The sequence below is a fragment of the Microcebus murinus genome, chromosome 9 (genome assembly GCF_040939455.1).
Source record: "Microcebus murinus isolate Inina chromosome 9, M.murinus_Inina_mat1.0, whole genome shotgun sequence".
Lineage (NCBI taxonomy): Eukaryota > Metazoa > Chordata > Mammalia > Primates > Cheirogaleidae > Microcebus > Microcebus murinus.
Genome location: NC_134112.1, coordinates 21,507,080 through 21,534,774, shown reverse-complemented (window position 1 = coordinate 21,534,774; position 27,695 = coordinate 21,507,080). Strand labels below are relative to the sequence as shown.

Below are 27,695 nucleotides of genomic sequence, written 5' to 3'. Positions count from 1 at the left end.
CCATACCAGTTGTTATGTCTCTGAGGCCAGAATTCTGAAATCAGAAAGGTGTCCTCCACAATTTAATCCGTGGCCAAATGCCAGATCCAAGCACATGGAGATTATGGAACTTCCCTAATTATTTTTTATTGTTCCCTAATCTGTTAACTAGCTAATCTCCCTCCTCTGCCTCCTCCTTGGCTCTGCTGCCTCTGATCTCTGAGTTATTAGCTTCTCCTGGGGAAATTGACCTGGACGATGGAAGTTCTCTCCTTCCAGTGGCTGCAGTTTTCAGTTGTGGTTTTTATTTTTCTGTTAAACATTTGAGACATTGTTTTCCGTTCTTGTCTGCTAGTGCTATAGTTTCTAGATTTCCAGCTCTGCTTTGCTCTGGAATTCATTTTTTAATCTCTTCCTGCATTTTAATGGAATTTTGGAAGAGAGTGATGACAACACATGGTCTCAGCCATCCTAAACCAGAAGTCTTCCTCTGTTCCTTTTTACAGTATTTATTTCTGGGTCAATTATTACCACTTATCCCTGTAACTTAGCAAAACAGAGTTTAACTGTGGCATTGTGGGCACTTTGAGCTCAACGGCTTGAAAATACACGTTTGATGAAATGGCATTAATAATATAAAACACTAGGAGTCTGTACTTTAGGAAACCTAACAGTGGACTTGCCCATCTACTCCACACTTCCAGACTCAACGTTGAAAAAAATGCTACTTTTTATATAAGCTTATTATGGAGTAATATGAAACACAATGAAAATAATTCTCCATTTCTTGTCTCTTCTTTATTTTTGAAAATGATTTAAATTAATTATGTTAGTTTCCTCAGTCAGTATTTTATTTTATTTTAAAAATAAACTTTATTATGTATATTTAAGACTACAACATGATGTTATAAGGTACATATATGTATATATAGTAAAATGGTTACTATGGGAGAACAAATTAACCTATCCATCATCTCACAGTTACCCATTCTCCCCCCTGTGACAAGAACCAGCTATAATCTACTCTTCTAGCAAAAATCCTGAATACATTATTATTAATTTTAGTCTGTATGTTGTGTATTAGATCTTTAGACTTATTTATCCTACATATTTGCTATTTTGTATGCTTTGACCTACATTTCCCCATTTCCTCCCCCCACCTCACCTGACCCCAGTGACCACTGTTCTATTTCTATCTCTGTATTTGACCTTTTTGTTTGTTAGAGTCGACATGCAAGTGAGATTTTCCAATGTTTTTCCTTCTGAGTCTGGCTTATTTTACTTAGCATAATGTCCTCCAGGGCCATCCAGATGGTGGCAAATGGCGGGATCACCTCTTTTTTTAAAACTGAATAATATTTTGTTGTGTATATGGTATATATATGGTATATATATGGTATATATATGTACCTCAGTTTCTTTATCCGTTCGTCCTCTTTTGTATTTTAGCAGGAAATTGTAATTTAAAAAAAAATCCAAAAAAGCTTATGGTATGGTGCTATTAGTCTTTGCAGAAATCTCCATGCAATGAGCGCATTATTCACGAGACCGTCAAGGAAACTAAAGCTGAAAAATATCAAGACTTTTGCATAATACTAGTATTCAGAATGTCTTTTTCTGAAACACTGTCATGGTAGACCCAGAGCTAATTTTTCAAGTGAACAAATGTGTTATAAAGAGGAGAAATGCTAGTATTTTCTTACAACAACTTGCTGATTTGCAATAGGATTGCATTAGAACAGAAAATTCTTATGTGTCTGTGAATACCAGCTACCCTACTTAGAATCTTGTACTATGATCACGTGACACATCTATTTCAGTTTTTATTGCCATGGCAATTAACTACTTAGAGGTTTATTCTGTTTTTGTAATTCTTTTTTGCGTTTTGTCAGGTGGTTGGAAGTTGCTCAGCGTAAGTCTGGAATTCAAACATCTGACCGAGAGAATGAACGCCGTGCTTTACATTGGTCAGCATGGCGATGCAGAGACATCCTAGAGGGTTACAGATGATATCAACCACTTGCTGCACTCATGACTAATTTAATATCCTTCTTGCCATGTTCTCGCATCAGTGTAACACTGCATGACCTGTCAGAGTTTCTGCCACAGTGTGACTGGGCTGGAGACAAAACAATTTGTTCAGTCAAAAACCTATTTGGCTACCATCTGATTCAGGTTTTGTAATAACCCATCCTGGCTTGACTAAAGTTCATTTTATCGAAGTCTATAAGGAAAGTGTTTGATTAGCAGGTTAGAGGTAACATGAATTCAGTGCTCATTCTGGATCAGGCATTGTTTTTAGCATTTTACACCTATTATCTCATTTAATCTCGCATCAACCCTATGAAGCGGGTGCATATATGATGAAATGTATAAGTGAGAAAGCTGGGGCCTAGAGAGAATAAGTCACCTGCTCAAGGCCATACAGTTGGTGGGCAATGGAGCCAAGATTTGCATCCATGTGGAGTGACTCTAGAGTCTGTGCTTTTATGACTTCCTGCTTTAAAAAAAAAAAAATGCCACTATTTTTGTTTAGAATTTTAGGACCATATATTAACTGCTTACATGCAAATATAGTAAATGGCCCTAAATAACAAATGAATTGTATCTTTTTCATTGGCTAATGCATATGTGTACCCAAATACTTTATTGAGCTAATTCAACTCACTTTTGGACTTGAAAGAAAACAAAATATTAATACTTTTCTATTAAAAGTATCCACAAGTGAAGTATTTTTTAAGTTCACATGGACTTTTTGTAGTCTGAATATATTGGCTTTTGCTCAATGTTCATACTCTCTAATCTGACTTTAAAAATCCCATACCCTCTCCTTCATAAACTCTCTGGTTGTCACTCTACTTTTTTGGACCTTAATCCCACCCGCAAGGTTTGGGACCGCTCACCTTTGCTCATCTGTTCCGACTGTACCCCGAGGCAGAACTAGGTTTGTGGAGCCTGGAACCTATATGGTTAGTGGGAGGGGGATCTTTAACTAAAAGAATGTAAAATGAAAAATACAAAATTATGTCCAAACTGAATATTTACTTAATGTGAGAAAAAAAATCATAGCGCATTACAGTTTTTCTAAAAGCTGGAAAATACTGCAAATATTATGAAGTCCAAATACATGTGTGCAATATTTTTAATAATTAACTGATTGATAACTTTCAAATACTTTTTATTTTATTACATAATCATTCATCATTCCTTCATATAACAATTTGGTAATGCAATTTTTAATAGAGTAGGAAGCTAAGTCAGTCTTTCCTCTATGGTAGTGGCTCACAATATTGCTTTTTGTTTAATGACCCATAATTTTTATCTGCATTTTCTGTGTCTCTTTGTGTGTGTATGTTTACAAATAAATTTAATGATTATCAAAGAAGATAATCTTCACATATGTTCAAATCAAGATTTGGCAATTTTGTACTTGCTTTATTGCACATTCCAAAATGTCTCTACAAATGGCAGTTAAAATGATATTATTTTTAGCTGTATTAAATGTGTTCTTGCATCAAAAAGGGGGAAAGTGTATGGTGCATTTATACTTGGATATGCTGCCTTATTGGGCACTTTCCTGAAAGGAGAGAACTTCCATTTGACCAGATATGGATGAGTCTGAAAGTTTCACTTACAATAATACATATCTGATAATTGGAAAAATTTCCCACTGACCAGCTTCTGGCTTCTTGTTTTCCGTTCATTATCACATATGCTGGCTGCTGCAGGACACACTCTTACAGTAACTCGATCTCTGGGTCTGCATCTTCATGTGTCAGCATAGGATTAAGCCAGCACAGGGGGTGGTAGGACCATTCCAGGAAAGCCATTCCCATACCAAGAATGCCAGCAATAGTATGCAATAACTGAGCACCACATAAATGTATTACAATAACCCAAACTACGTGTGTACCCAAGTCAGCATCTCTTAGCTAGGTCCCCAGAATTTCATCTATGAGAAATGGCCACATGGTAGAGAAAGGCAGAGAGGCAGAGGGCAAGGTGGATGCCCATCCTGAATCTGTGCATGCACCCTGTGCCAAGATCCAGGTGCCTGAGGCCCAGAATTCTCTTCTTGAATACCTTGGAGCATGTTTTCAGTTGTAGAACATGCTAACTTAGGCTTAAATGATGGGCACACGGAGTCAGGAGCAGAAAGAAAAATGGGAGCAGGCTAGTAGCTGCAGTCTGCCAAGTCTTCCCACACTGCCAAGTTTCAGGAAGAAACTCCAAGGAGTCAGATTATTCTCAATTTGAACTTGGCCTTCCTTCCCAGTCATTTTGAAGGCAATATTTGTCAAGGTAGAAGGATAGAACATATTTTATTGAATAGTTTGTTAGCTAGACTTACATAAATATTCTACAATTAACATGCAATACTTTTACTATCAGAACTAATAATGAAAAACTTAACAAATGTTAAGAAAAAAAGCAAACAAAACTTTCAAAGCCTAATCTGGACATCCAATTTGGGAACTCCAGTGTGTTGAGAAAATGCACCAGGACTCATGTTTGCTAAAAATCCTTGAGCTCTGGGAAGAAGTGTTGAAGGGACTTTGACACTAAAAGCCAGGTGTCTCAGGGTCCCCCAAGCCTATGGGACAGAGAAGGCACAAGGAATGCTGCCCCATCTTGTGGGGAATGAGCCCAATAAAACAATATGCACTCTGGGGCTTGATCAAGTAGAAACACACCTCATTGCTCGTGATGGTGGGTGCTTAGTCAGCAGGGCAAAGACTAACAAACAACATGCCCTCAATACCCATCCTGAGGAAAAGAGCTAACCACAAAGATCTTACAGAGTAAGGTCACCTTTGGCTGTCCAGGTCAGACAGATAATTATTCTATTTGGGAATTATTCTATTTGGGAAGAGAGGACTAGGGACCCTAAGAAGAATAGTGAGTTTTTGTTATCTGGCTATTTAAAACTCTAAGCACTGTTATCTGTTATATAATACTCAGAGAATGATATGATTTGCACACATTATTAAGAATATGGTCACGTAAACAATCAGATACCTTCTTACCATTCCTCAACTGTTGTCAGTCCCTTCTTAATCTAACTCGGATTCTGTGTCCTACATTGGCCTGGACAGAAAGAGTTGGAAGTCCACGGTCTTGAATTCTAAGAGGTCGTCCTAGACGTCTGGGTTTTAGGATAACTCAGGGAAGGTTGACCGATGGGCTCTCTTTCTCTCTCCTTTGCTGTTCAGTGCTCCATATCCGCCCGCCCACGGAGTCCCCTATGTCTCTGCTTACAGAGGGCCCGGGCCGGGCGTGTTTGTTGTTCGGCTTTCAGACTCATGTGGTTTTCTGCCCCACATTGCTTAGGACAAGGTAGAAGGGAGGGATCAGAGCCCCACCAGGGCTCCTCAGTGTGACTCCCTTCTAATGACCCTTTTCCAATCAGAAGGGAGTCGTTTTCCTCCGCCTCATTATCTCCCTGCCTAGCTTTCTGCCCTTCGAAGCTGAGTTTTTCCTTCCATTAAGAAATAACTGGGAAACTGTACTCACTAGTACTTACTTCTTCCTAATCTCCTTGTAGTTTTATAGCCGACCTCTGACCAACCTTTTGACATAAGTGATTTCTTAAAGGGGCAATGCCTGCTATTTTCTAAATGTACTAAAAGGCATTCAAAGAGATTCTATTTCCTTCTGGGGTCCCCTGGAGAAAACGATACATACAAGATATAACTGTCTTTTATTCGTGCCGTGGTGGGGTGCCTTTTTACACTGACTATATGTCAGACTCCACACAGTGGCCCGGACACTTGACATTCAGAAGCCGAATAAGAAATTAGCACTTCAAACTGGTACGAAACACAAACCAGACTCATCCTCATCTTCTATGACAGGGATAGCACTTGGTAAATCCATAGGGCACCTTCTGGATGCTATATAAATGGATTTGGCTAAATATTTATTGAGCCCCTGCTGTGTGCAGAATACCGTGTTGAATGCTGTATTGCGTGCTATGTGAGTAGACAGTAAGTATGACCATCATTTAGAATCTGATAGAAAGCATGTGGCTTTGCATGGACATTTACAGAATTAAAAAGGCTTGTAAAAATGAATAAATACAATATGAAGAGATGATGAAGTCAAGAGGGAGAGCCAGACTGGGGAGGACAAAGGGGAATCCATGGTTCAGATTTTCTTCTCTTCTGAGGTTCTCTTAACTGGTGTCTCTCCGCTATCTCCCACAATAAGGTGCCCAAATATGTCTGTGGCTCTCGGGTCTCCTATCAGGATGACCCCTTTTTATGGTCTGGAGTATTTATTCAAATTGTTAGACAGATTTACAATGTTTGCAAACATTTCATGTATTTAGGTATGTAGTAAAACTTTAAAGGAAATGTACTTATTCCTTAAACGTCACAAAACAAATATGGTACATTGTTTTTAGGAAATATACAAGTCAAATTTATCTCATTCTTAAAGCAAGATTTTGCCACTACTTTATTAAAATAACTAAACTTAGACACGAACCGGGACTCTTCAAGCAGTGCCGTGGAAGAATTATGGGACTGGATGTTGAAAGACTCTGTGGTCTGATTTAAATTCTGCCACTTGCTAACAGTGTGAATTTGGGGAAGTCACCTAATTTCTCTGCCTTCCTGCATCTGAGACAGGTAATTACATTATTTGCTACAATACGTCAAAAGGGTTGTTGTGAAAATCCGTGTAAAGTGTCGCTTAAATGTATTATTCAGAAGGAGGTTATCCTTATTCTAACAAGCTTCGAGAGTGCCGAATCCTAACCACTAGACCACCAGGGAACTCCTCACAAGCTTTGAAATAAACTCTTGGTTATAATTTGGTCCGCAACAGTTCTATAATTTTCTTCACAGATCTTTATAGAACGTTTCCTTTCTAACGACTCCATTTGTTTCTAGTGTAAGATCAAAATGCAAAAGACTTCTACAGAGATGTGCAGCAGTTTGAGAACAGGAACCCTCTGGAGCTGTTTCTCTCTCTTCTGGCCCTGCTTCCTTTGCCAGTGAGGACATCATTGCTTCATGCAAATCAGAGCGAAGGTTTATTGCCTTTCTATGTTTTCAGCTCCCCTTTTGCTTTCCTCCCCACCTACTGCTCCCCCTGTATACATACAACAGAACAGCAGAAGGATGCAATTGCCAAATAGAAACGTGAGAAGCTAAATCTCGGTCACTAATTTTCTTCTGAACCAGAGGTTTCTCTGTCAGTTTAACTTTTGAAAGCGGCAGTAGAAAAGAATCTGGCGACACTTACTGAGTGAAATGTGGCGGCGTCATCACGGAATTCATCATGACTGATACAGAGAGACGCAGGACACATTCTGGAGGGGAAGTGGCTTGAGTCATCTGGTGCATTCAACTAGCCTACATGGGAATGGCCAAGGAAGAAAAGCGGTTGCCCACTACAAAACACACCAAGAGACTCGTGGATATAGCTCAAGGCACACAAGTTCCCAAGAAAACTAAAAACTAAAACAAAACACAGATGAGAGACATTTTCCCTATTTTTTAGGACTGAGACATGAAGTGTAATTACTGAGTTTATTTCTCTTCTGCAATAGTACAAGTTGTGTGTATCTCATGCATTACAGACCTCGAACTTCTTTTAAATGGAGGCATGAAATCTAGCTATCAAGTACAAACTACAACATATTACTATTATTCTAGCAGGCTCATGAAGAAGAGGGGTTTTTCTTAAGTCAAATAGGAATGAGTGTGTGTGTGTGTTACTTCTCTTCCTCCTTCATCTTTTAAGGAAAACCAATAAAAAGAAGAAAATTTGGAACCAGAAAAAGTAGAAGAGTCTTGGCTAGTATTAGATATTGAGTACTTTTGATTTTTTTCCATCACTAAATCTCTGTGTAATAGTAATTCTACAGATATAAAAAAAAATACTTGTTGTAAATGATGAAAATAAGAAATAAACCAAAGCTTTAATTCTGTAATTTGAAAGCCCACGCTTCACATTTTGGTTAGGTCAAGCACCCTCTGACTAGACATGCTGGGCTGTTCTGTAAATGATTCAACGGAGTGACCAGAAACCTAAAATTGAAGCCATATGGAAACTTACTGTGCATATTAAATTGTGTGTAGCAGTGTTAACAGCATCTTGATTTGTGGCTGCAAGTAATAAATGAATTATATTAATTTTGTAGCTGCAAGCTAATTTCTCCAGAATTACTTTTTAATAACCAGCATCATGTTCACTAGTAAGATTTAAATACATTTAGGAACAAATTTGTAGACTTTTAAGTAATGCTAGATTATCATTTTGAAAGCTTAAGAGTTCATTTACTATGTCCCCTAACACCACATTTTTAGAGAGAAAACTCTTTTGCTCAGACTGGATAACTTAGTTGATAAACATCGAGTGTGTTATTACACAGAAATATTCACTATCCTAGTATAACCAGGCGGGAACTAAATCATGGAAAGAATTTTCCCCCCTATTTTATAGGTGATTTGTCTTTGTCATATAACTTGCCATGTTTTCTCCCTGCTGTGTTGAAATGAATCATGCCTTACCACCAGTGTCAGTGCAAAACTTGGAACGTTATGGCTGGTTCTCGTAGGTGAGCCCGTTCAGTTTGGAGTGAGGAGTCTGAGTTTGGAGGCTGATGGAATTTTCATCCCACTGCTTATCAACGGTGTGGCCCTGGGCTAGTTTTTGTGCCTCAGTTTCCTGGTGCGGTTTATAATAGTATGTATCCTACCTATTGTCAGGAGGATTAAATGAGAAAGCATACACGAAATGTTTAGATGGGGCCCACATTTAAAAAGCTTCATTACATGTGCCCTACTGTTATTCTCTGGGGACCAAGGCACAAGGACTGATGGTGAAGTTCCTGGTCAGCCAGATCTGGGTTGGATTCTAGATCTACCATTTGCTGGCCCTGTGAGCTTGGGCAAGTTGCTTCACTACTCTGAACCTCAATCTTGGTCTATAAAATAGAATTCTTATATCAACCCCATCTTTATGTCCTGTTGGGAGGAATTCATGCAATGAAATATGAAGAAGTTTAACACAGTGATGGTCATGTAATAGTTTCAATAAACATTCATTAATATTCATTTCCTTTCTCTTCTGTGGGAAGCAGCCTCCCCTCCACTATTTGAGGTGAGGAAGGCTGGCGGAAGGTCTTGGCTAAGTACGATGACCTGTTTCTCCCTGTCTTCTTAGGCTCCATGTCCAAGGGGACCTGTGACAATAGGAAATGGTGGTGTGAAAAATCTACATTCACAAATAATATATAGTAAGTGTTTATATATGACTGTTAAAAATATATCATAATTTTTTGGCTACAGATTTTTCTTCCTGATTATGTTTGATTTAAGATAATATTAAAACTAGTTAGCCTTCCCAGAATAAACACAGACTGGCAGTGAAAGGAGGGGGTAGAAAAGGGGAAACCAGCTTATGCTTTAAAAATATTGCTATGGGTAATCTGCATGCAAAGTAATTGGAATTGTATTACCAAAATGTTCAACTCCTTCACAAATATTAATAAGAATCATTACTTACTGACTACTTACCATGTGCCAGTCATGTCGAGTGCTTTACATACAATTTCTCATTTAGTTTCCCCCAAATGCTATCAATGAATTGTTATGGATCTCACAATTGCAAATAAGGACACTGATTGTTTTTTTTTTTTTTTTCTTTTTTTTCTTTTTTTTTTCATTTAATTTGCCTGCAGAAAATGGAAGGACACTGATTGTTAAAGAGGTTGAAAATAATCTCTCAGGTCACTTTCTAAATTGATCACTCAGCTTATGTGATAGAATGGGTTTGAGATGTCAGTTTTGGCCTTTTTCTCTTTTCTTTCTTTGTTTTTCTTTCTTTTTTCTTTTCTTTCTTTCGTTTTTTTTTTTTTTTTTCTTTTCTTTTCTTTTTTTTTTTTTTTGACAAGTTCTCATTCTGTTGCCTGGCCAGAGTGCAGTGGCATCATCATAGCTCACTACAACCTCAAACTCCTGGGCTCAAAGGACTCACCTGCCTTAGCTTCCCAAGTAGCTAGGACTACAAGTATGTGCCACCATGCCCGGCTAATGTTTTTTTTTTTTATTTTTTATGAGATGGAGTCTCACTATGTTGCCCAGGCTGGTCTCCAAATCCTGACCTCAAGCAATCTGCCCACTTTGGCCTCCCAAAGTGCTGGGATTACAGGTGCGAGCCACCACACCCAGCCTCCTTTTTCCTTTTTGTGTTACCAAATCTGATTTTGTGACACAAAACTTTACAATAAAGAACCTTTAAAAACTTTACAACAGTATTGTTACAAAAGTCTCATAATTAAGAATTATGTTTTTCATTTGCTTGTATGGTCCTTAATCATATCCCAAAACCAATATGCTGGTGTTGTCACTTATGGTGCGGCTCCTACAGTAATTCTGGGAGAAATTGGGGGTAATAATTCCAAATACAACGGGAGAGCTTCTCCTGTGGAATATTTAACACTGAACGGGAGCTGTACTCAGCAGCACTGAGTATAGGCCCACTGGTCTTGCTCTTCAACTTTTCCTTCCATGCCCCACACCCTGAGTTTGAGCCCATCCAGGCCCCTAGGTGTGCACCTGCCACTCAGACCTCCCTTTTGAACTCCAGACACTCAACTGCGTCGTCCATAACTCATTCAGGCCTTTCTGCGAGGCACTTAATCTCCGCAAGTTCAAAATGCCTCATCACTGACCTGCCTGATCCAGCCACCCGTTCTTCCTCTCCTCTCCCCTACATTTCCAGGTTCGGGCAGTGTGCACTCTCGTTTCTCCCCATGCATCGATCATGCATTCAGCTCTCCTTTCTATCCCACTGTCATCTTCCAATACAACTGTTTCCTCATTGCTTCCCTGGGTTCTGGTTGCAGCTCTCACCTTGTCACTGAGGCCATCCTAAAATGCAAATCTACTGATGCACCTCTCAGCGTGAGATCCCTCGGCAGACTCCTCTGCAGACCTCTCTGCAGACCTTGAGCCTTTCCTCCGTGTGGCTGTGGCCAGCTTCTCCAGGCTCACCTGTGGCAAATCCATCGAACCGAACTTGCAGTTCTCAAAAGCAAACTGTACCTTCTTCCCCCTAAGTAAACATTTCCGTCTGAAACCCCCTTCTGTTAGGGTCTGAAAGGGGGCTGTCAGTGAGTAGCATCCCCTTTCCCTTTGAATCCAGTTGCTTAATAAGAAGTAAAGCAAATGGATGCCAGAGATCAATTTCATAATTGATAAAGTTGAGATCATAGAATGTCACTCAGAGTGTGAGCTAAATGAGCTTGCTAACTCAACCTTGGAATTGGACAGACTGTTCCAAATAATTACAGAAGACCCTGGATCACTATAGGCCTCTTGAAGTTTCTTGCAGCTCTTGGGAACAGATAAGAGCAGGCTGGCTGAAAAGAAGGAGGAGCTGACCAGATATGCCTAATTTTCTTTCCCAGTATCTTCTGATCAGATGAAGGCATTCCTTCCCTGGAAAGAATGGTATAGGAGGTACTGAGAGGCTGGGAATGGCACATTCCATTAGGAAGGAAATAAGAGGAGAAATAACCTGGAGACGACCTTCCCTCACTGGCCCACCTGTGACATGTCTCTTCCCCACCAATGCCCAGTTCAAGCGCCTGTTCCTCCAGGCAACTCCTGTCCTGGCCCCACTGTAGCCTTGCCCAGGTTAAGCAGACAATATGTCCATCTGTGTCCCCTCCACTACTAATTTGTATTTTTATATGTCTGTCTCCTGTCTTATACTCCCTGTTCTTGGAGGGCAGGAGTTGTGTCTCTTTCATTTTTATATCCCCCTCACCTAGTGCAGTGTCTGAAAAAATAGTATTAATAGATATTTGCTGAATAAGTGAGGGGCGTTCCTGATTATTCAGGCTCCAATAAAAGAGGGACCATATCTATCCTGCTCACCACCACCTTTGGGTCTACCTTCTTCTCGCACCTTGTGCAGCACCTGGTGTGGGCTGCCATGAGTAGCGTGTGGAGGGTGATAGGACTCACAGGCATCTTCACTGCATCAGAATCTTGGTGAGAAAGGGGGCTTGCCTCTTCCTCCTCCTTCACCGTGTTCTCACTGCCTGGAGCAGAGAAGGATTCATCTGAGGAGGAACTCAATCGGTAATTGTTGCATAAATGAACAACTTTTCTCATTGAATCCTCTGCTTTCCTCCCTGTGTTGAGTCAGGAAAATGAGAACGCCAAGACACACCATTCTGAGGTTTAATTGAAGGCACTGAGCGTTGCTCTAGTTTTTTGTAGGGAAGGTTGACAATGTTTCTAACCCCTCGTTTTATGGCCGTCGGGTCACAAACTAATTGAAATATATGGCTATAGAACCCTGAAATACCCAACTAGGGAAGTGAGATTTTTTTCCTCCCATAATCCCAGTTCCTAGGAGGGTGTTGGCCAGTCTGTATTCCTGATTACATCCTCTTTGGTGTGACGTGGGGTCCCCTTGCACAGCCATCCAATGGGGACCCAAGTGTCACAATTTGCAATTGTCCAGATGTAGGAGAGAATAACGTTTTAAAAATTTGTTTTAAGATATCTTTTTTATTTTCCACATCTGGGAGAGGATCCCATAGAACATGCACAAAGACCAATTTTTGCATTACGACAAGCATACGACCCTAACTGCTGCTCTGTGGTACTGTCTTCAAGACACTGTCATGAGGTTGGCTGCACTTCGTGCTTACCAGGGCCATGGTAAGTCTGGATTCCTGTTCACAAATGAGGAGTGACAGTCCCAGCTCATGATCCGCCAGGATGTCCCCTCTTATCTCAACTCATGTCTCACACGCAAACACCTAAAAATCTCATGGCTAATTTATCTCATTTATATTTTGAAGATAAGTTATAGAATGTTCAGCAAGAGGGACTTCAGAGTAGGTGCATTTCAAATGGAACCAGAAAGAATCCCAAAATTATTGGGGATCATTGCTCTCTAAGGACAGATCTCAGGGTCTTCAACATGTATATCCAACTTTTTGACCAGAGCACTAACTGCTCAGAGGTTGGACAAACAGCCATTGTGTCTAAGCGGCTCACACACCTGTGCTGTGATACTACCTGGTCACTGCTGCTCTGCAAAGGATAGGGTGGCTCCTGTTATAACTTTACTCTTTCTTTCTCCTTGCCACAAATTCCAGTAGGTACCTGGAATCCCTCCTCCTGCTCTATCCCATTGCCTGCATCCAACTATCCATCCAACTATCTTGCTAAGAGCCAAAAGGCTATAATACTTGGTCTAAGGTATTGTAGCTTTTTCTTTCACTAGCCCTTATCTGTCACCCCCAAGACTGTGTTCACCGTTTAGTGATGTGGGAAGGTCTGGTGCTGGCATTCCAATATTGCATATGGGCCATGTGAAGAAGTAGCCAAGTGATTCAGTTGGTGGAGGTGGGGTCTGAGAACTAGAGCTCCAGAAGGATCCCTGGAGGATTCTAATGCCCAGCAAAGCTTGGGTATCTTGATCTTGTGAATCCAGGACTTGATTGGATTCCTGCAGGGAATGCCGATGGCTCCTTCAAGCCTTTTTTTCTTGTTACTTTTACTTTATACTTCAATATAAGGTCTCTGAACTTAGTGGGCTCCTCCTGTCCTTACTAATGTGTGTGTGTGTATATGTGTTTGTGTATGTGTGTGTGTGTGTAGCTGAAGCAAAGTTTCAGATAAATTAGTACTTACTTTTACTATGCATGAGGGACTCTATATTTATTGTGCTAAAAATCTATTAATTATATCCACTAGACTAAATTTTTATCACACGCTGCCTGAACCTAACCTGCACTTAGATTCTTGTTCATCTTGTTCAGATTTAGCAGGAGTTAATACGTGCATACCACATTAGCAATAGAAAGAGTGGCTGGTCTCATCCACTGCATGCTTACTTTGAATCAGGAAATGAACGAAGTATTTTTTCTAAATGATTGCATTTAGTCTTCACAAAATCCCTATCACATAATTGTCATCCTCACTTTAAACGTGAAAAATCTGAACTTCATGATGGTTGCTCAGTGTCAACTGTCGTTGAATGTGAAAGGTTCACGCTGCTTTGCCATTAAGTTGGGGTTATCTTGTAATAAAACCAGAGCTTATACCCCTAATTACAAACAATGAAGCAAGAATGTAGTGAGTGCACGCACTGGAGAGACACAAAGAGGGCTGAACATTGACCCTGCCCTCAAGGAGTGTACAATCTAGTCATATCTGCAAGTTAAATAGCAATATAAGATCTAAATGAGATTTTAAATAACATGTAATTTAGGCAGAGAAAATTTAGTTGACAATTATGTGGTTGAAACAATAGGACTGTGATTTTGGAGCAAGATGATGTCATTAGAGGGATCTGGGAGGCTTCACGTAGGTGTGGCCGTGAAGCACGTGCAAATTTGAGACGCTGGGAAAGTGAGGGGGCAGCTCTCTTGCAGGTGGAGCAGATGCACGGGCAGTAGGAACTCAACCAGTAACTGTTGCACGAACGAACAACTCTTCTCATTGATCCTCCACTTTCCTCCCCGTGTTGAGACAAAAAAAACTGAGAACGCTAAGACATGTTATTCCAAGCTCCTGTAGAGCAGAGGCTTTGGAACCTCACTCCTCAGAGATCTCTCAGGAGCTGGGGAAGGGGTGGGGGGTCTTGGTCCCAGGACCTCCACAATTGTCTTCACCAGGAGCAGAAACATTTTCAAGTGTTCTCTAACTCCTAAGATATCCTTTTTGAACAAAAACACACTACTGCTTTAAAAAGCATAGGTAAAACCATTGATTGTTGATACAATGAAATGAGATTTCAAGTTAGAAAAGTGACCTGTGGATGCCACACATCGGCCTTTGTTGCCAGCTAAGGGGCTGTGAAATGCTGCAGGTGTGAGGGGCCAGCCTTGTCCAGCTGTGTCCTTAGCCCTGCGCCCATGGGCAGTGGCACGACTTTGCTGATTCTCAGTAAGATAAAAATCATGAGAATTATTATCTCCTAACAATGTTCTTAGGATTAAATAAGGTGAATTTGTGAAAACTGTTTTATAAATTCTGAAGTGTTATTTGATGTCAGCAGTTGTTTTCAGTTTTAATATGGAGGATTTAGATGAATATAATAATAAAAGGCATTCTGTCATTTATTGGATAGAAAATGAGAGCCATGAAAGGTGTTGCTCCAAAGGATTGGTGTGCTGGAGTATTGTAGGGACACTAATTGGTCGGTGGGACATGGGCCGGAGGGAAGAGAGGTGGCACAGGGAGGGAACAGTCGGTTGGAGACCAGGATGTGGATCTGGGTGAGATGGGGGAGGGAGGAAATCTGTAGAACCTGTGGACTAACTTGAAAGGGGAGAGGAGTCCCAGGAGCAGAAGGGAATAGGAGAAATATTTCATATTATTTTGTTCCTACACAGGGCTTTTCATATTCACAGTCTCATTTAATCACAGAAGGCTCAGGGAATTTACTCCACAAGAAGCTACAGGAATGTTCTGGATAGAGTTAGCAGGAGGGGGCAGGTTTGGGAGAGGGCTTCATAACAGACATGGTGGGTTGCAGGAGTCAGTGGAATATCCAAGTGAAGATATCTGGTAGGCTGACACACAGCTCTGGCGGTCCTCATGCAGAGGGGACAGCAGAAGGGGGTCTTTAAGACAAGAGAGAGAGGTGCGGAGGGCTGAGAGCAGGGGAAAGAAGGGAGCAGGAGGAGCTGGTGAGGGGGCGAAGGGGAGCTTGGGAGGGCAGGGGCAGCCAGAGAAAAAGCAAAGAGAATAGGGATTGAAGAACAGTCTCTGGACTTCAGTAACTTGTGCTACTTCTTATAATCTTCATTTTACTGGCAACTAAGAATTGACAAAGTTGTATCAAGCTAAAGGACAGAGCCGAACAAGGCTGGGTGCTCAGACTTACGCCCTGGAGTGATCTTCTACAACTACTTAGTTGGCACCTAGGATCTTAGGTAATGAGATCTCTAGCCACTTTTTCAACCTGATATTCCAATTCTTTGTATCAATGGTTTTCAACACTTTTTAAAAAAAGCATCGGTGTGCTTCGTTCGAATGCTATGGTAGAAGTTAGAGGAAATATCAAAGCATGTGCAGTCTCCATTGGGTGGGAGAGGTAGAAGAAGGACCACGGGAGATGAAAGAGAGAAAGAGCTAAGGAGGTTGAGGCATTCTGGGTCAGGTATGCATTGGAGAACTTTGACTAAAGAGGAAAAAGAACTAGAGAGGGTAGTTGAGGCCTTAGGGTGGAGAAAAGTGTTTTGTTGTTGTTTTATGTTGGGTCTCCAATATGGAAGGAAGTCTCGTATACATAGCTGGATCTTTGCCTCCGTTGGAGCATCATGTTATGCACTTTAGTATGAGAGGATAAGTCATAGACCCTCTCTTTCCTATGTTCCTGGTGTATAGCTGCTCAAGAGAACTTGAACTTTGCTCTAATTTGGGCAGAGACAAGCATCTATAGCTTTGTGTATAGAATGAGCTGTGCTTGAACCTGTCCTGACCTAGCTCCCTAGGGTGGCTGAGTGCACTAGAACCAAGAGAGCTGGGTGGTTAAAACAAGAGACCCTTAACAGTAAGAGCTCATATACTCTGCCTGCTCTTTAAGATAAGAGAATGTTTTTCCTTATAGGTCAAAGACCCGGAAACAGGTGATAAGAAAGCAGTTTCATGGGAGGGCACAAAAGCCCAAAGGGTGATGGAGGTTAAAGGTGGGTCAGTGGTACCACGTGGGCTGCTGGACTAGAACACCAGCAGCCACAATATGTTTGACTGGAGGTGGCGTTAACAGGGCAACCTAGGCATGGGCAATATGACTAAGAAAAGGCAAAAGTAGAAACAGGAGTGAGAGAGGAAACTGGCTCCTTCGTGTCTTCAAAACACGGAGAGTGAGAGGAGAGACCTGAGGTCATGCATTTTACAGGGGAGAAAGGGAATGAACTTAAGGACAAAGCTTACCTAGAATCCACAAGTTGGGAAAGCCTAAGAGGCCATTTAGTGACACAAATGTATGAGGTCAAAGGGGAAAGCGATAATAGAAATAGAAATAGTATGCTTGGGAAAAGTATTAATATAAGGTCCCAGGGGTTGGGGAGGAAGGGATTGGGTCTATAGGGAGTTCAAGCATAGCTAGGTGCCTAACTAACATCAATTTTCTCCCTTCTTTCTTATTGACAAGACCAGATTTTATTCCAGGTTGCAATATACTCCATTAAAAAGGATTTATTTCCCAGCTTCTCTTAAATCTAGAGGTGGTCAGTGAATAGAAGTCACTGCATGGGACTTCCATAAATATTCCGTAAAGGGGTTTAATCAGGAGGATGGGACACCCTTTAGGCATCTTCTTTCCTTTTTCTTAGTTGGAATGAGGGCACAATGGCTAGGACTCCAGCAGCCATCTTGGGCCATGAGGCTATTGATAATGGAAGCCTCACACTAAGTCTAGTAAAGTAGAAAGGTAGGAAGAGCCTAGGCATCTGGTGATCCTGGAGAAACCAGTCCTAGACTATCTACTATGACTTTTTATATATGAGAGAGAAATACATCTTTATTTTGTTGAGGCCACTGACAGATCTGTATCTATATCTACCCTAATCCTGGTATGTATATATTATATATATCACCCTACTCATGCACATCGTAGTGTCCCGCTTGCATCAGTCACTGAAGGAGGGAGCATGCATTGGATTTATGCATTCAAATTACTGAAGAAATTTCATATTCTCTGGGGTCTGTGCCGGAAAAGCCATACTTTTGCTTGAGTTCCTTAAGCTCTGAGATGAGAAGCTTCCCCTGCAAGTCTGCTTCTTCCCCAGACACTCAGCCAGCTGCTTTTCTTCTTAGCTCTCCCACATCGCCAGACGGGAGAAGACATCTCCTGTTGCCATCTCTCCTTCCAACATGCATTTGTGACCCTGGAAAGACTGTGAGGGTTTCGAAAGCTTGTTTGAACCAACAAGATTCCGAGCAGGCGCGATGCTGTCCTCAGTCGGGCGGCGGGTCACCTTGGAGTAAGAATGAGAGGAGACCACACCCATTCTGCTAGTGATTAAAAAAGGACTGCTTAAAACAAACAAACAAAAAAATATGTCAGGTTCTTCTATTTCCAGACGCGTCCTCACTTCCTTGCGGTTTGCTCAGACGGGGTTATCAGTGACCAGGCTCTTAGGGTCTGAGGGGCCTTAGGGAGGCGCGGCAGTCCTGGACGCAGTCCCAGGGCCAGCAGGGTTTGTACGCACGTGGGAGGAAGCAGACGCGAGTCACCCCTGCGCCCCAGGCAGGAGAGGGGACAGGCGGCTCTCTACCTTAGGCAAACTTCTCCCTACCCCAGGAGGGCACAATTGCTCCTCTTTCCCGGCTTCTTTCCCCCTGCCCTCCTGGGATTCGAGTGAACAGGTGCTCGCACGCCCGCTTAGCAGGGCGCGTTCCCCGCCCGCGCCTCCCGCGCCAGCAGCTGCAGGCCACCTTTGCCCCTGGGTTGCGGCTGGCGCGCACCGAGGCCCGGGGACTTCTAGCCGGCAGAGCTGAGGGCAGGGCGGCTCCCCCCTCTGGAGAAGGGGGAGCAGGCCGCGCAGCCTGGGCCCGCGAAGTCCCGCCAGCCAGCCGTGGGAGGCAGGACAGGGTCTGCTCTTGGCAGCACTCGGGCAGACCCGAGCGGTTGCAGCCGCCGCCGCCTCCGCCGTGTCCCCCGCCTGCGGCCGGTGCGGGGCCGGGTGTGCTGGGCCCGCGCGCTGGGGCGGTGCGCTGGCCGGTGCCCCGCGCCGCTCGGCCCCTTCCCGGGCGGGCCAGGTCGGCGTGGGCGCCGCGGCGGCGGCAGGGCGAGGGCCCCCGCACCCCAGGGCGCCCACTGCGGGCGGGACGCGGGCGGTGCAGCCTGTGCTCCGAAGGCCGCCGCAGGGGTCCGGCGCCTCCCGCCCCGGCCTCTCCCCGCGCCGCCCGCCAGGCCCCGTCGGGCCCAAGCCGGCTCGGGCCGTGCCCAGCGGGCGCCGCAGGGGCTCAGCGTTGGCGGGGCCCACCCCAGACCCGCGCCGTCCCGCCACCCCTGCACCCACTTTCTGCCACCCTCGCCGGCCTGCGCGGCGGCTCCCCTCCTCCCCCCGGAGGCGAGCCTGCACCCGAGGGCATTGCCGCCTCGCCTTTTATTCTAGAAAGGACTCGATCCTGCTTCAGGGCTTAGCTCCCCAGGCGCTGTTCAAGCAAGTTTGTGGTGGCCTTTTGCAAGGAAACTTTTAATCACACAGAATTTAGCCCCTGATCGGCCAGACTTATTTAATCGGCGCAGAGTAAAACCTTCCATTTTTAACGTCCACTCTGGTGTTTGCTGGAAATGTGCCACCGAATTTAGGCCCGAGTTGAAGGTTACCAGGATTTATCATTATTTCCCCAGGATGTTTAACCCTCATGGGCTCGTCTTCTTTCATTTAAGACACTTGCAAAAAAAAAAAGAAAAATCTTGTAAGTGCTTTGGCCGTTTTGTTTAAAAAATTTGTTTTAGCTCTTACGGTTTTGTAATCCAGAAATATTTCTGAAATGGTGAGGGGGGAGCATTAGACACAGAAAGCAGCTGTGTACCAGGAAATAATAAGTATCATGCAAAAATATCACAGCTAATAGATGTCCTTTATGAGTGGAAATATGTATGTTTAATTGCTTTTAAAAATGTGGGGTGGGAAAACACAATTATACATTGTGATAACAAACCTGTACAGATAATTTCTGAACAATACAAAACAAATGCTGAAAAATTTTTTTCTTTATAATTGAAATAATTGTCCCCAAATTATGATACCACCTACCCAAATATTATGTTGCCCCCTATGCAAATAATTGAAGAGGAATATTTACCAATGGAATGCATTTAGATTCATCATTAATAAAAAGAAAAATTGCATAGCTTTTTATATTGTTCCACATCCTCAAATGCATCTTCCAAATATCACTGTCAGCTCAGTGATATTCTCGATATTTAAAATTTCAATTTTTTCAAAGATACATAATATATAATTCCTAATAATTATAAACACATCATTTTACTCATCTGATTTTAATAACATGCATTTTATAATTACCGTACAACCAAAATAGACTGAGTTATGCTGTGTGCATGTCTTTATTCAACAGTATATTCTTAGACACCTTGTTTAAACAAATTAAATGAATTTCAAAGAAAATAAAACAAGAAAAAAAATCCCTTCAGTAGAAACAATCACAGTGCTTTACAGACAAAAGGAAAGGAAAAGAAGTTCTCATACGAAAAGAGATTTATTATTACATAGAAAATTCTCACAATAGTTGAAACACACTTCAGAAACTAGTAAACACCTTAGATAGAGTTGTGCCAATTACTCAGCCCACAAGCATCTGCTTTGTCTTAATTAGACGGGGGAGGTGAATGACCACTGTTTATTTTCATTTTCCTCATTAATTATGAAAAACTGCATTTAATTCATCTTGCATGGTGAGAGATTGGCTGCGCAGATGTAAGTCGTAAGGGAAGTGGCTGTCGGTGGGCAACCTGAACATGGCACCCTGCCCAAGGGGACCCCTGGGTGGCACTGCACAGTAATGCATGCCGTAATTGTAATTTTTGCCATAGTCCAAGGTTTCTTCTTGCTTCAGGGAAAATATCCCATTATAGTTAATTGGGGGAGGACTTAAGGGACCTTCAAACTGAGGGCTGGCACACTCAGGGGAAGTACTTTCATAGAAGGATTCATACGCACTGCAATAATTGTAGGGTTTCATGGACTTGGAATTATCAAGAGTCCCATGCCCTGGGGGCGTAGTGAGCTCAGGGCTGTGGTAGGGTGGGTAGAAAGTAGAATAGGGTGACCTTGTGTGATGCCCGGCCTCCCCACCCTGACCCATCAGGAAACTCCTGGCGTTGAGCTGCAAGCAGCCTGCCACCAAGTTTGTAGTTGGCTGAGAAAGACCTTTGCATAAGTTTTGGACGAATGTGAGCAGATCTGGTCTCTTGCCGATTCTCAGAATTTCAGAAAGTGCCCAGATGTAGTTTTTGGCCAGTCGTAAAGTTTCTATTTTGGACAGTTTTTGGGTTTTAGAATAACAGGGGACCACTTTTCTTAAATTGTCCAGAGCGTCGTTGAGGCCATGCATCCTGTTCCTCTCTCGTGCATTAGCTTCCTGTCTCCTGAACTTGACCCTTTCCAACCGGAGCTTGGTCGTCTTTTTTTTCCTAAGACCCCTCCTTCTGGGCAACCCATTTTCATCTTCCTCTTCCCTGTCTTCCTCCTCTTCCTCTTTCTCGGTTTCTTCTCCAGGGGCCCTTTTGATGCTCTTTCCTCGAAGCACAATCTGTTTGGAAAAGCTTTCTGGTTTCTTAATTTGCTTCTGCTCCTCGCATTCTCTAGAAAACTTTCTGCACATCTGGGATTCTGGCATGACAACAGACTCATCAAATGGTAGTGTTAACATGGTTCTCTAGCCTTAAATTACCTGAAAAAATGCCAGCACAATATTTAAAGTGTTTTCATTTTTAAAGTTTAGATACTTAAAACATATTTAAGGACTTAATCACAAGACTACAAAAACACATGAAAGAGACTGATTCCAGAACTTATTTTTTTTTACATTAAATATAATTTTTGAGTTTATGAAAATTAGTAATTATAAAAACATCGATGCATGCAATAGGATTAATTTATATGGGCAAATTAGCAAAAGAAACCAAAACATGAAGTATTCCTTGTGATACTACCACCATCTCCATTTATTTGTCTTTGATTTTTAAACTGGATTTTAATACCCCAAAAAGATCACGGAATTTAAGCAAATGCAAAACATGATATAGCAATGCAGAATTTCATTAATTCCAATTCCCCCGAGTACAAAATGAGAAGAGAAACCAGTTTTTAAAATGAAAAGTGCTACCTCTCCACGAGCAGACAAATTTGTGTTCATTTTTAGGAAAAAAAAATTAACATTAACTTTATTTCCTGTATTATACAACTTTGAATTTAGATAAGTGGCTATGGGAATATATACATTTAAAGAAAATATTAATCAGAGTCAATTTTAAAACTGATTTTTTTTCTGATCAGTAGAGAATTGTGTAAAAGAGCACTATTTTCCCAGCCTCCAGAAAGAAAAGGGGATTAGGCTAATTTGAAATAAACTCTATAAATAAATGAAAAAAATAAAAATCACTGGTAATGTCATTTAACCAAAGAACATCTTGAGACTGCTTTTATTTACATTTAAAATTTTTCCGAATGTAATTGTCTGTTTACTGCTGTTCAAATCATCCCGGACAAAAAACACTCTCGTAGTGTTTTTGTTCTATGAGCCACAGAAGTCTCCCTCTAGCTAATATCTGACAGGAACGGTCCAAGGATTCTGACTGCAATTGTGCACGTGTGTTCAGAATCCCGAATGAAAGGGGAAAATAATCTGTGTTTCAAAAGCATTTTGTTTTTTGTTTGGTGAAGCAGCAAGTATTTTCATCTAAAGTCTTCAAACAAATAGGCACATTAAAACACAGACTTTTCAATTTAACAATCTCCAGCCCCCTCAACACACACACATACACACGTACACATACACAAACTCTTAGCAATGTCCACATACTTGTAGTGTTACATAATAGCAGTAAAAGTATGTGATAATTACATCATAAGAATGAAATATGATAAGAAGTTATAGATGGCAAAGAGCATATAAATGCTATAAGACAGTGACACTGTATCTTTAAATACTTGCATGCAAAGCCAGCATCAATTGAAGTATATCTTTATTTATATTACCTTAGGTTTTAATTTCATTCAATAATCAGTTTTCATTTTGGATCTTCCAAATCTTTTCAGGCTGAGTGTCGCATCGTCTCCTGGAGTCTCTAGATCTGTGTATATCTGCACTATCTCATTGATCTCTAAAAAGTGACATTGATGCCAACTGCCAGAGCTGGTACCCATGCCATCTGCTAGTGACGTCACAGGGCAGAGAGAGCCATGTGATCCTCTCTCTTGGGACCTTCATTCTGCACTGATCATCTGGCATCCCTGTAAGTGGGTACCAGCATTCATGCATCAACACAGAAGGTTAGACTGATAGGAAAAAAAAATCTGCACCAGCATTGCACATACAGTAGGTGCGTTTCTCCTCGAGCTGCTTGGGTTTCACTGGCAATCTGTAGAAATAGCTGTGTGAGTGTTCAGTTTCGCCCTGCCAACGGTGCGACTGTTAGGTAGTCGTTAATATTCCATTCATTTGCAAGGTGGGCTTTTGTGTGAGCGAGAGGTTTTTGTTGTTGATGATGATGTTGTTTTGTAAAGATCACCGTCCCATTTGTGCATCTGGGTACCCAGGAAAAGAAAGCCGTGAAAAGGAGCTGGAAACTGGTCTTAAGATGCTTAACCAAACTAAGATTCGTGTGAGCAAACAGGGGTCAACGAAGGTCTCCTTATTTCCTTGTTTTGTTTCACGGCATGTAACTTAGGAGTGTGCCTGTGTGTTCTCTTATTAACATGTAAGACTTCTGTGCTTCTTAAGAATTTGGAATAAAAGAACAGCTTCTCCATCTGGGGTCTGTGAAAGACGTCCTCCGATGCACCCCTTCCTACACTCGCTGGTAGCTTTCAACAACTTTTGCAGAGACACTGCAAGTCTATTGTTAAAGATTTCGAACTACATATTTTGTCCTCTGCCGAAAGTCACTAACTTCACTCTTTTATTGTCCCCCATCTCTTCCCAGCTTTAACTTCCTTGTTCTTTCTCATTTCATGTCAGACACAATAAACATAAAAATCATCACTTAGGTTTTTGTCCTTCTATCCCTGGCATTCTGCTGAGTAGTTTAATCAAAGATTAGCTTTCTTGTTTTTTTTATGGAGCTTTCAGATTTTTTTCTTTCTCCTGAAAATCTTATCTTCCCATTTTTTTTTCTCTCTCTAGACCAACATTAATTTAAATATTTTCTTATTCTTACATCAATGTCCAAATGTTTTTCCCTATCAGGCATATCTCAGATTTATCTCTCCCCCCTCCACTCCTCCTTTTTGGTTTCTTCTGAACAAAATCAGGGTAGAAACAGTTAAGCAAAGCTGGCAGAGCTTTGTAGATAAAACGAACTGCAAAGCCAGAGGCAAACTCCACCTTCCTCTCCTTTTCTCTTCTTCCCAACTCCCCCACCCTACCCCCAAAATAAGGACATTTTATTTCGGGATTGCCGGTCAGTAAAGTAAAAAGTGCACTTTAAAAACATAAAATAAAAGTTAAAAAAAAAAACAACAAATAAACACAACCTTTGTTGTTTGACAACTGAGTAATCTGTTTCTATAAAGTGGGAGAGTATGCTTTTGGTATTAAAGTAATCCCTGGCAGAGCTGGAACTGTTGAATCTGTGTTAGCATTCCCCTTATAAATCCCGCTTTTGAGAGGTTTAGAATGCTGCTGCTTTAATGCACTTTGGAGCCAAATTGGCACCAGGGGCCTCACACTAAAATCAGTTTTGCTCCTGTCATACCCTACTCATTTCCGCCCTCCTCAAAAAGTTGTTTGACGTTTCCCGGACGGGTTCTAGAAAAGATTGGGAAGTTGGCAAAAAGGGGAATCAAAAAGGTAAAGGTGGATAATTTTTCTGTCTTAATGGCCTGGTAAAGAATGCAAATTTAAAATAAGAGTAAGACTATAAATTCATAAGTTGAAATACATAGATTGGCCTAGCTCATTTTTTTTTTTTTAAAGTCAGATATAGCATAGCCATTTTTAAATTTATTGTTGAAGGGAGTATCACTTGGGAATGGGTACATTGAGTATGTTGCATACAGCTTTTGGTTCAAAAACTGCATCCACTTTTTATATTAAGACAGAGAATTTCCATAGGAAAGGCAGATGCAGAATTTTATTTGTCTAAAGTATGATTTAATTTTTAAATGTGAAGGAGCTTAAGTATCAGAGTCATAAGCCACAAAGCAGCCAATAGTACTATTATGAATTTTGCGTATCCTCAACTTGCAAAGTCTCCAAACCTGCATTGCGTTAAAGGCATCATCACAGACATGAAAATCAAAATTTAAGAAATAGATGACATAATGTGTCAGCAGGAAAATCATCACCAATGTAGTTCATTGAAAAGATAGATTTTATATTTCATCTTTGCATGTGCAGAAAAAAAAATGAGAAACAGTTTATTGACGAAAACATTTGGGGCTGTTCTATTCCTGCCGTTGATCGCTAAGGAAAAACCTTTGATGATGGGTGGAGTCGCAGAATCTGCCTTCACCTTTTCTGTAATCAATTGTTAGGATGTTTTATTTTTATTTTTTCAAAACCAAGGAGGGGGAAACAAAAAGTCGTTATGTCAAGATTTAGCAAGGATTAAGTGTGTTTGTACAATAATCTTTCAAAAGAAATTTTGTTATGCATTTTCTACTATAGTTCCAGATATGCAAATGCCCGTGCTGTTAATATGCATTCATAACATACACCAGAAGGGCTGTTCTACTCTTTACTAAGAAAGCATGTTAACACCTATACTCCAAACAGAAATACATTCTGACTTATGGATGAATACTCAGAGTACAGGGAGTATGTTATTACCATTTCTGTAATATATTTTCTCATGTGACAACAATAAGTACACACTAAAGTTCACATCTAGTACTCAAATCAGTGTTAATTTAATTGATATGATTTTTGCTTCTGGGGTCATGAAATTGCATAGATTTTTTAAAAAATGCCCAATGTCTATCTGCTTCTCTCTTGCTTTCCCTCGGTAAATGCTCATATTTCACTTATAAAAACAAGCCATGGAAAATTTAGATATAATTTTGACTCAGTTACAAGGCAATAGAAACCAAAAGTCCAAATTAAGGCTCAAGTGATGACATTTTTATATCATCCTGTTGGTACCTATGTCTTAGGAAATGGGGATTCTATTGACTCCTTCTTTCTCAGTTCCCTTCATCATTTAAGAGATCAGTTTGAAACATGACAGGCATTTTTCTCAGCTCTCCAAGGGTATAAGGAACAGAATGTGGACCACTGGGACAGGATCAAGCAACAAAACCCCAGGACCTGAGGTTTTTTTTCGCCCAGATGTGGCATTACTTCCTGAGACAGATTTTAAGCAATTTTCTCTATTGCCTTTCTTTTTTTTTCCTTCTCTCTCTCTGTTTTTGGCTCTTAGATGCTTCAGGGCAGTCTCGAAGCTTGTAAGCAAGCTCAGTCTCAGTCCCTAGAGTTTTAACTCTGTGATCCCCATTGTTTTGAAATAGTTCTATGGCTGTGGCATGTCCCACTTTGGAAAACAGCCCTTGGAATTTAAATAAAGGTGTTTATATTACGAGACAAAACACAAAAAAACCTTATTCCCTCAAAATAAGGGATTCTTGGAATGTTTAAGAATATAATTTAAACATAGATGTCCAAATGTTTTGTTTATGTATACACCTGAGGATTATACAGACTAAACAGATAATCTAGAGATAATTTGTGGGCATTATTTGCATTGCTTTTTTAGGTTTACTTCAAGGTGAAGTCTGGACTGAATTGCATTATTATTATGCAATAATTATAATGTTCATGCCACTCACAAAACACTGTGATATTCAGTCTTTTATCATAGTCTTTGCACAAAACCCACTGTCTTTGCACTGCAGCCCTTCCCAGAAATACTTTTTATTATTTCCCACCCATGGAGCATACTTCGTATTTTACTCACTAAACTGCATTTATTAATTTTGATTTCTAATTTGTTATTAAATAAAGGCATCTAACTCTACCAGTTAAAACTTCTACCAGTATCAGAAAACCAGTATTATTGGAATGAGTTGTTATAATTCCAGCCATAAATAAAGAAATGATGTTTTATTACCTTTTGTAATCTCACTGTAAGAAAATGCAGAGTTTCCTTTAGGCTTTAAAAAATATTAAGAATGATGTGTTGACCCTGATTATTACTTTTTATGATACTGAATTAGAAACTATTGTTATATTCTAATATATGTAATTCAATATATGTAATGATTATTTTTAAACATATAAAACAGAAATACAATTTGGTTTTTTCCTGTTATATTCATCCACTTTGTAAGATTGGGGTAAGACTATTTTGTATGAGCCTTATGCAAATGTTTTTGCAAAAAGTTTTATGCAAACTGCATTTTTGAAAAAACAAATTTTATGGTAGATGATGGTATGATGATGTGCAGGCTTTCTTAACACAGGGGATCCCTGGATGGATTTCAAGAGGTCCTTAAACATCCCAAGATTATGTGCAAATTTGGCATGTATGTACATATGTGCGTTTGTCTAAGGAAGGGCTTTCTTTGTCATATGCTAAAACGGGGTAAGAATGACAAAGAGTATTTTGACATCTTTACTAACTTGTTTCAAATCTTGAGCCTACCATTTAATAGCTATGTGTCATTCATTCATTTATTTATTCATTCCTTCAACAAAGGTTTATTGAATACCTATGTTGGAGTAATTCTTGACTTCTCTTTCTCTTTCATACCCTGCAACTAATATGTTAGCAAATCCTCTCAGTTCTATGTTCACATCATAGTCAGACTGTGACCACTTACCAGCAATTCCACCACTCCTATCCTGGTCCTAGCCTCCATCACTTTTCACCTGGCCTAAATGGCCCTGGGCTTTCACTCTTGTCCCCTTATATCCCACAAACAGTTCTCAAATGAGCAGCCAGAGGCATCTGGTTAGGACACAAATTGGACTGTGTTCGCCTACACTCAAAACCCTCCGGTCCTTACAGGGGCCCAGACACTCCTA

The 27,695-nt window shown here is 40.9% G+C and overlaps 1 protein-coding gene across 1 annotated transcript; it reads right to left on the bottom strand.

Annotated features, from left to right (window-relative positions):
* Positions 1-19,565: 19,565 nt before the first annotated feature.
* NEUROD6 (neuronal differentiation 6) lies at positions 19,566-22,969 on the bottom strand. Its single transcript, XM_012778989.2, has 2 exons — positions 22,709-22,969; positions 19,566-21,401 (listed from the first exon to the last, which is right to left on the bottom strand). The coding sequence occupies exon 2, from the start codon at positions 21,378-21,380 to the stop codon at positions 20,367-20,369; it is 1,014 nt and encodes a 337-aa protein (XP_012634443.1). The 5' UTR covers positions 21,381-21,401; positions 22,709-22,969; the 3' UTR covers positions 19,566-20,366.
* Between the last annotated feature and the right edge of the window lie 4,726 nt (positions 22,970-27,695).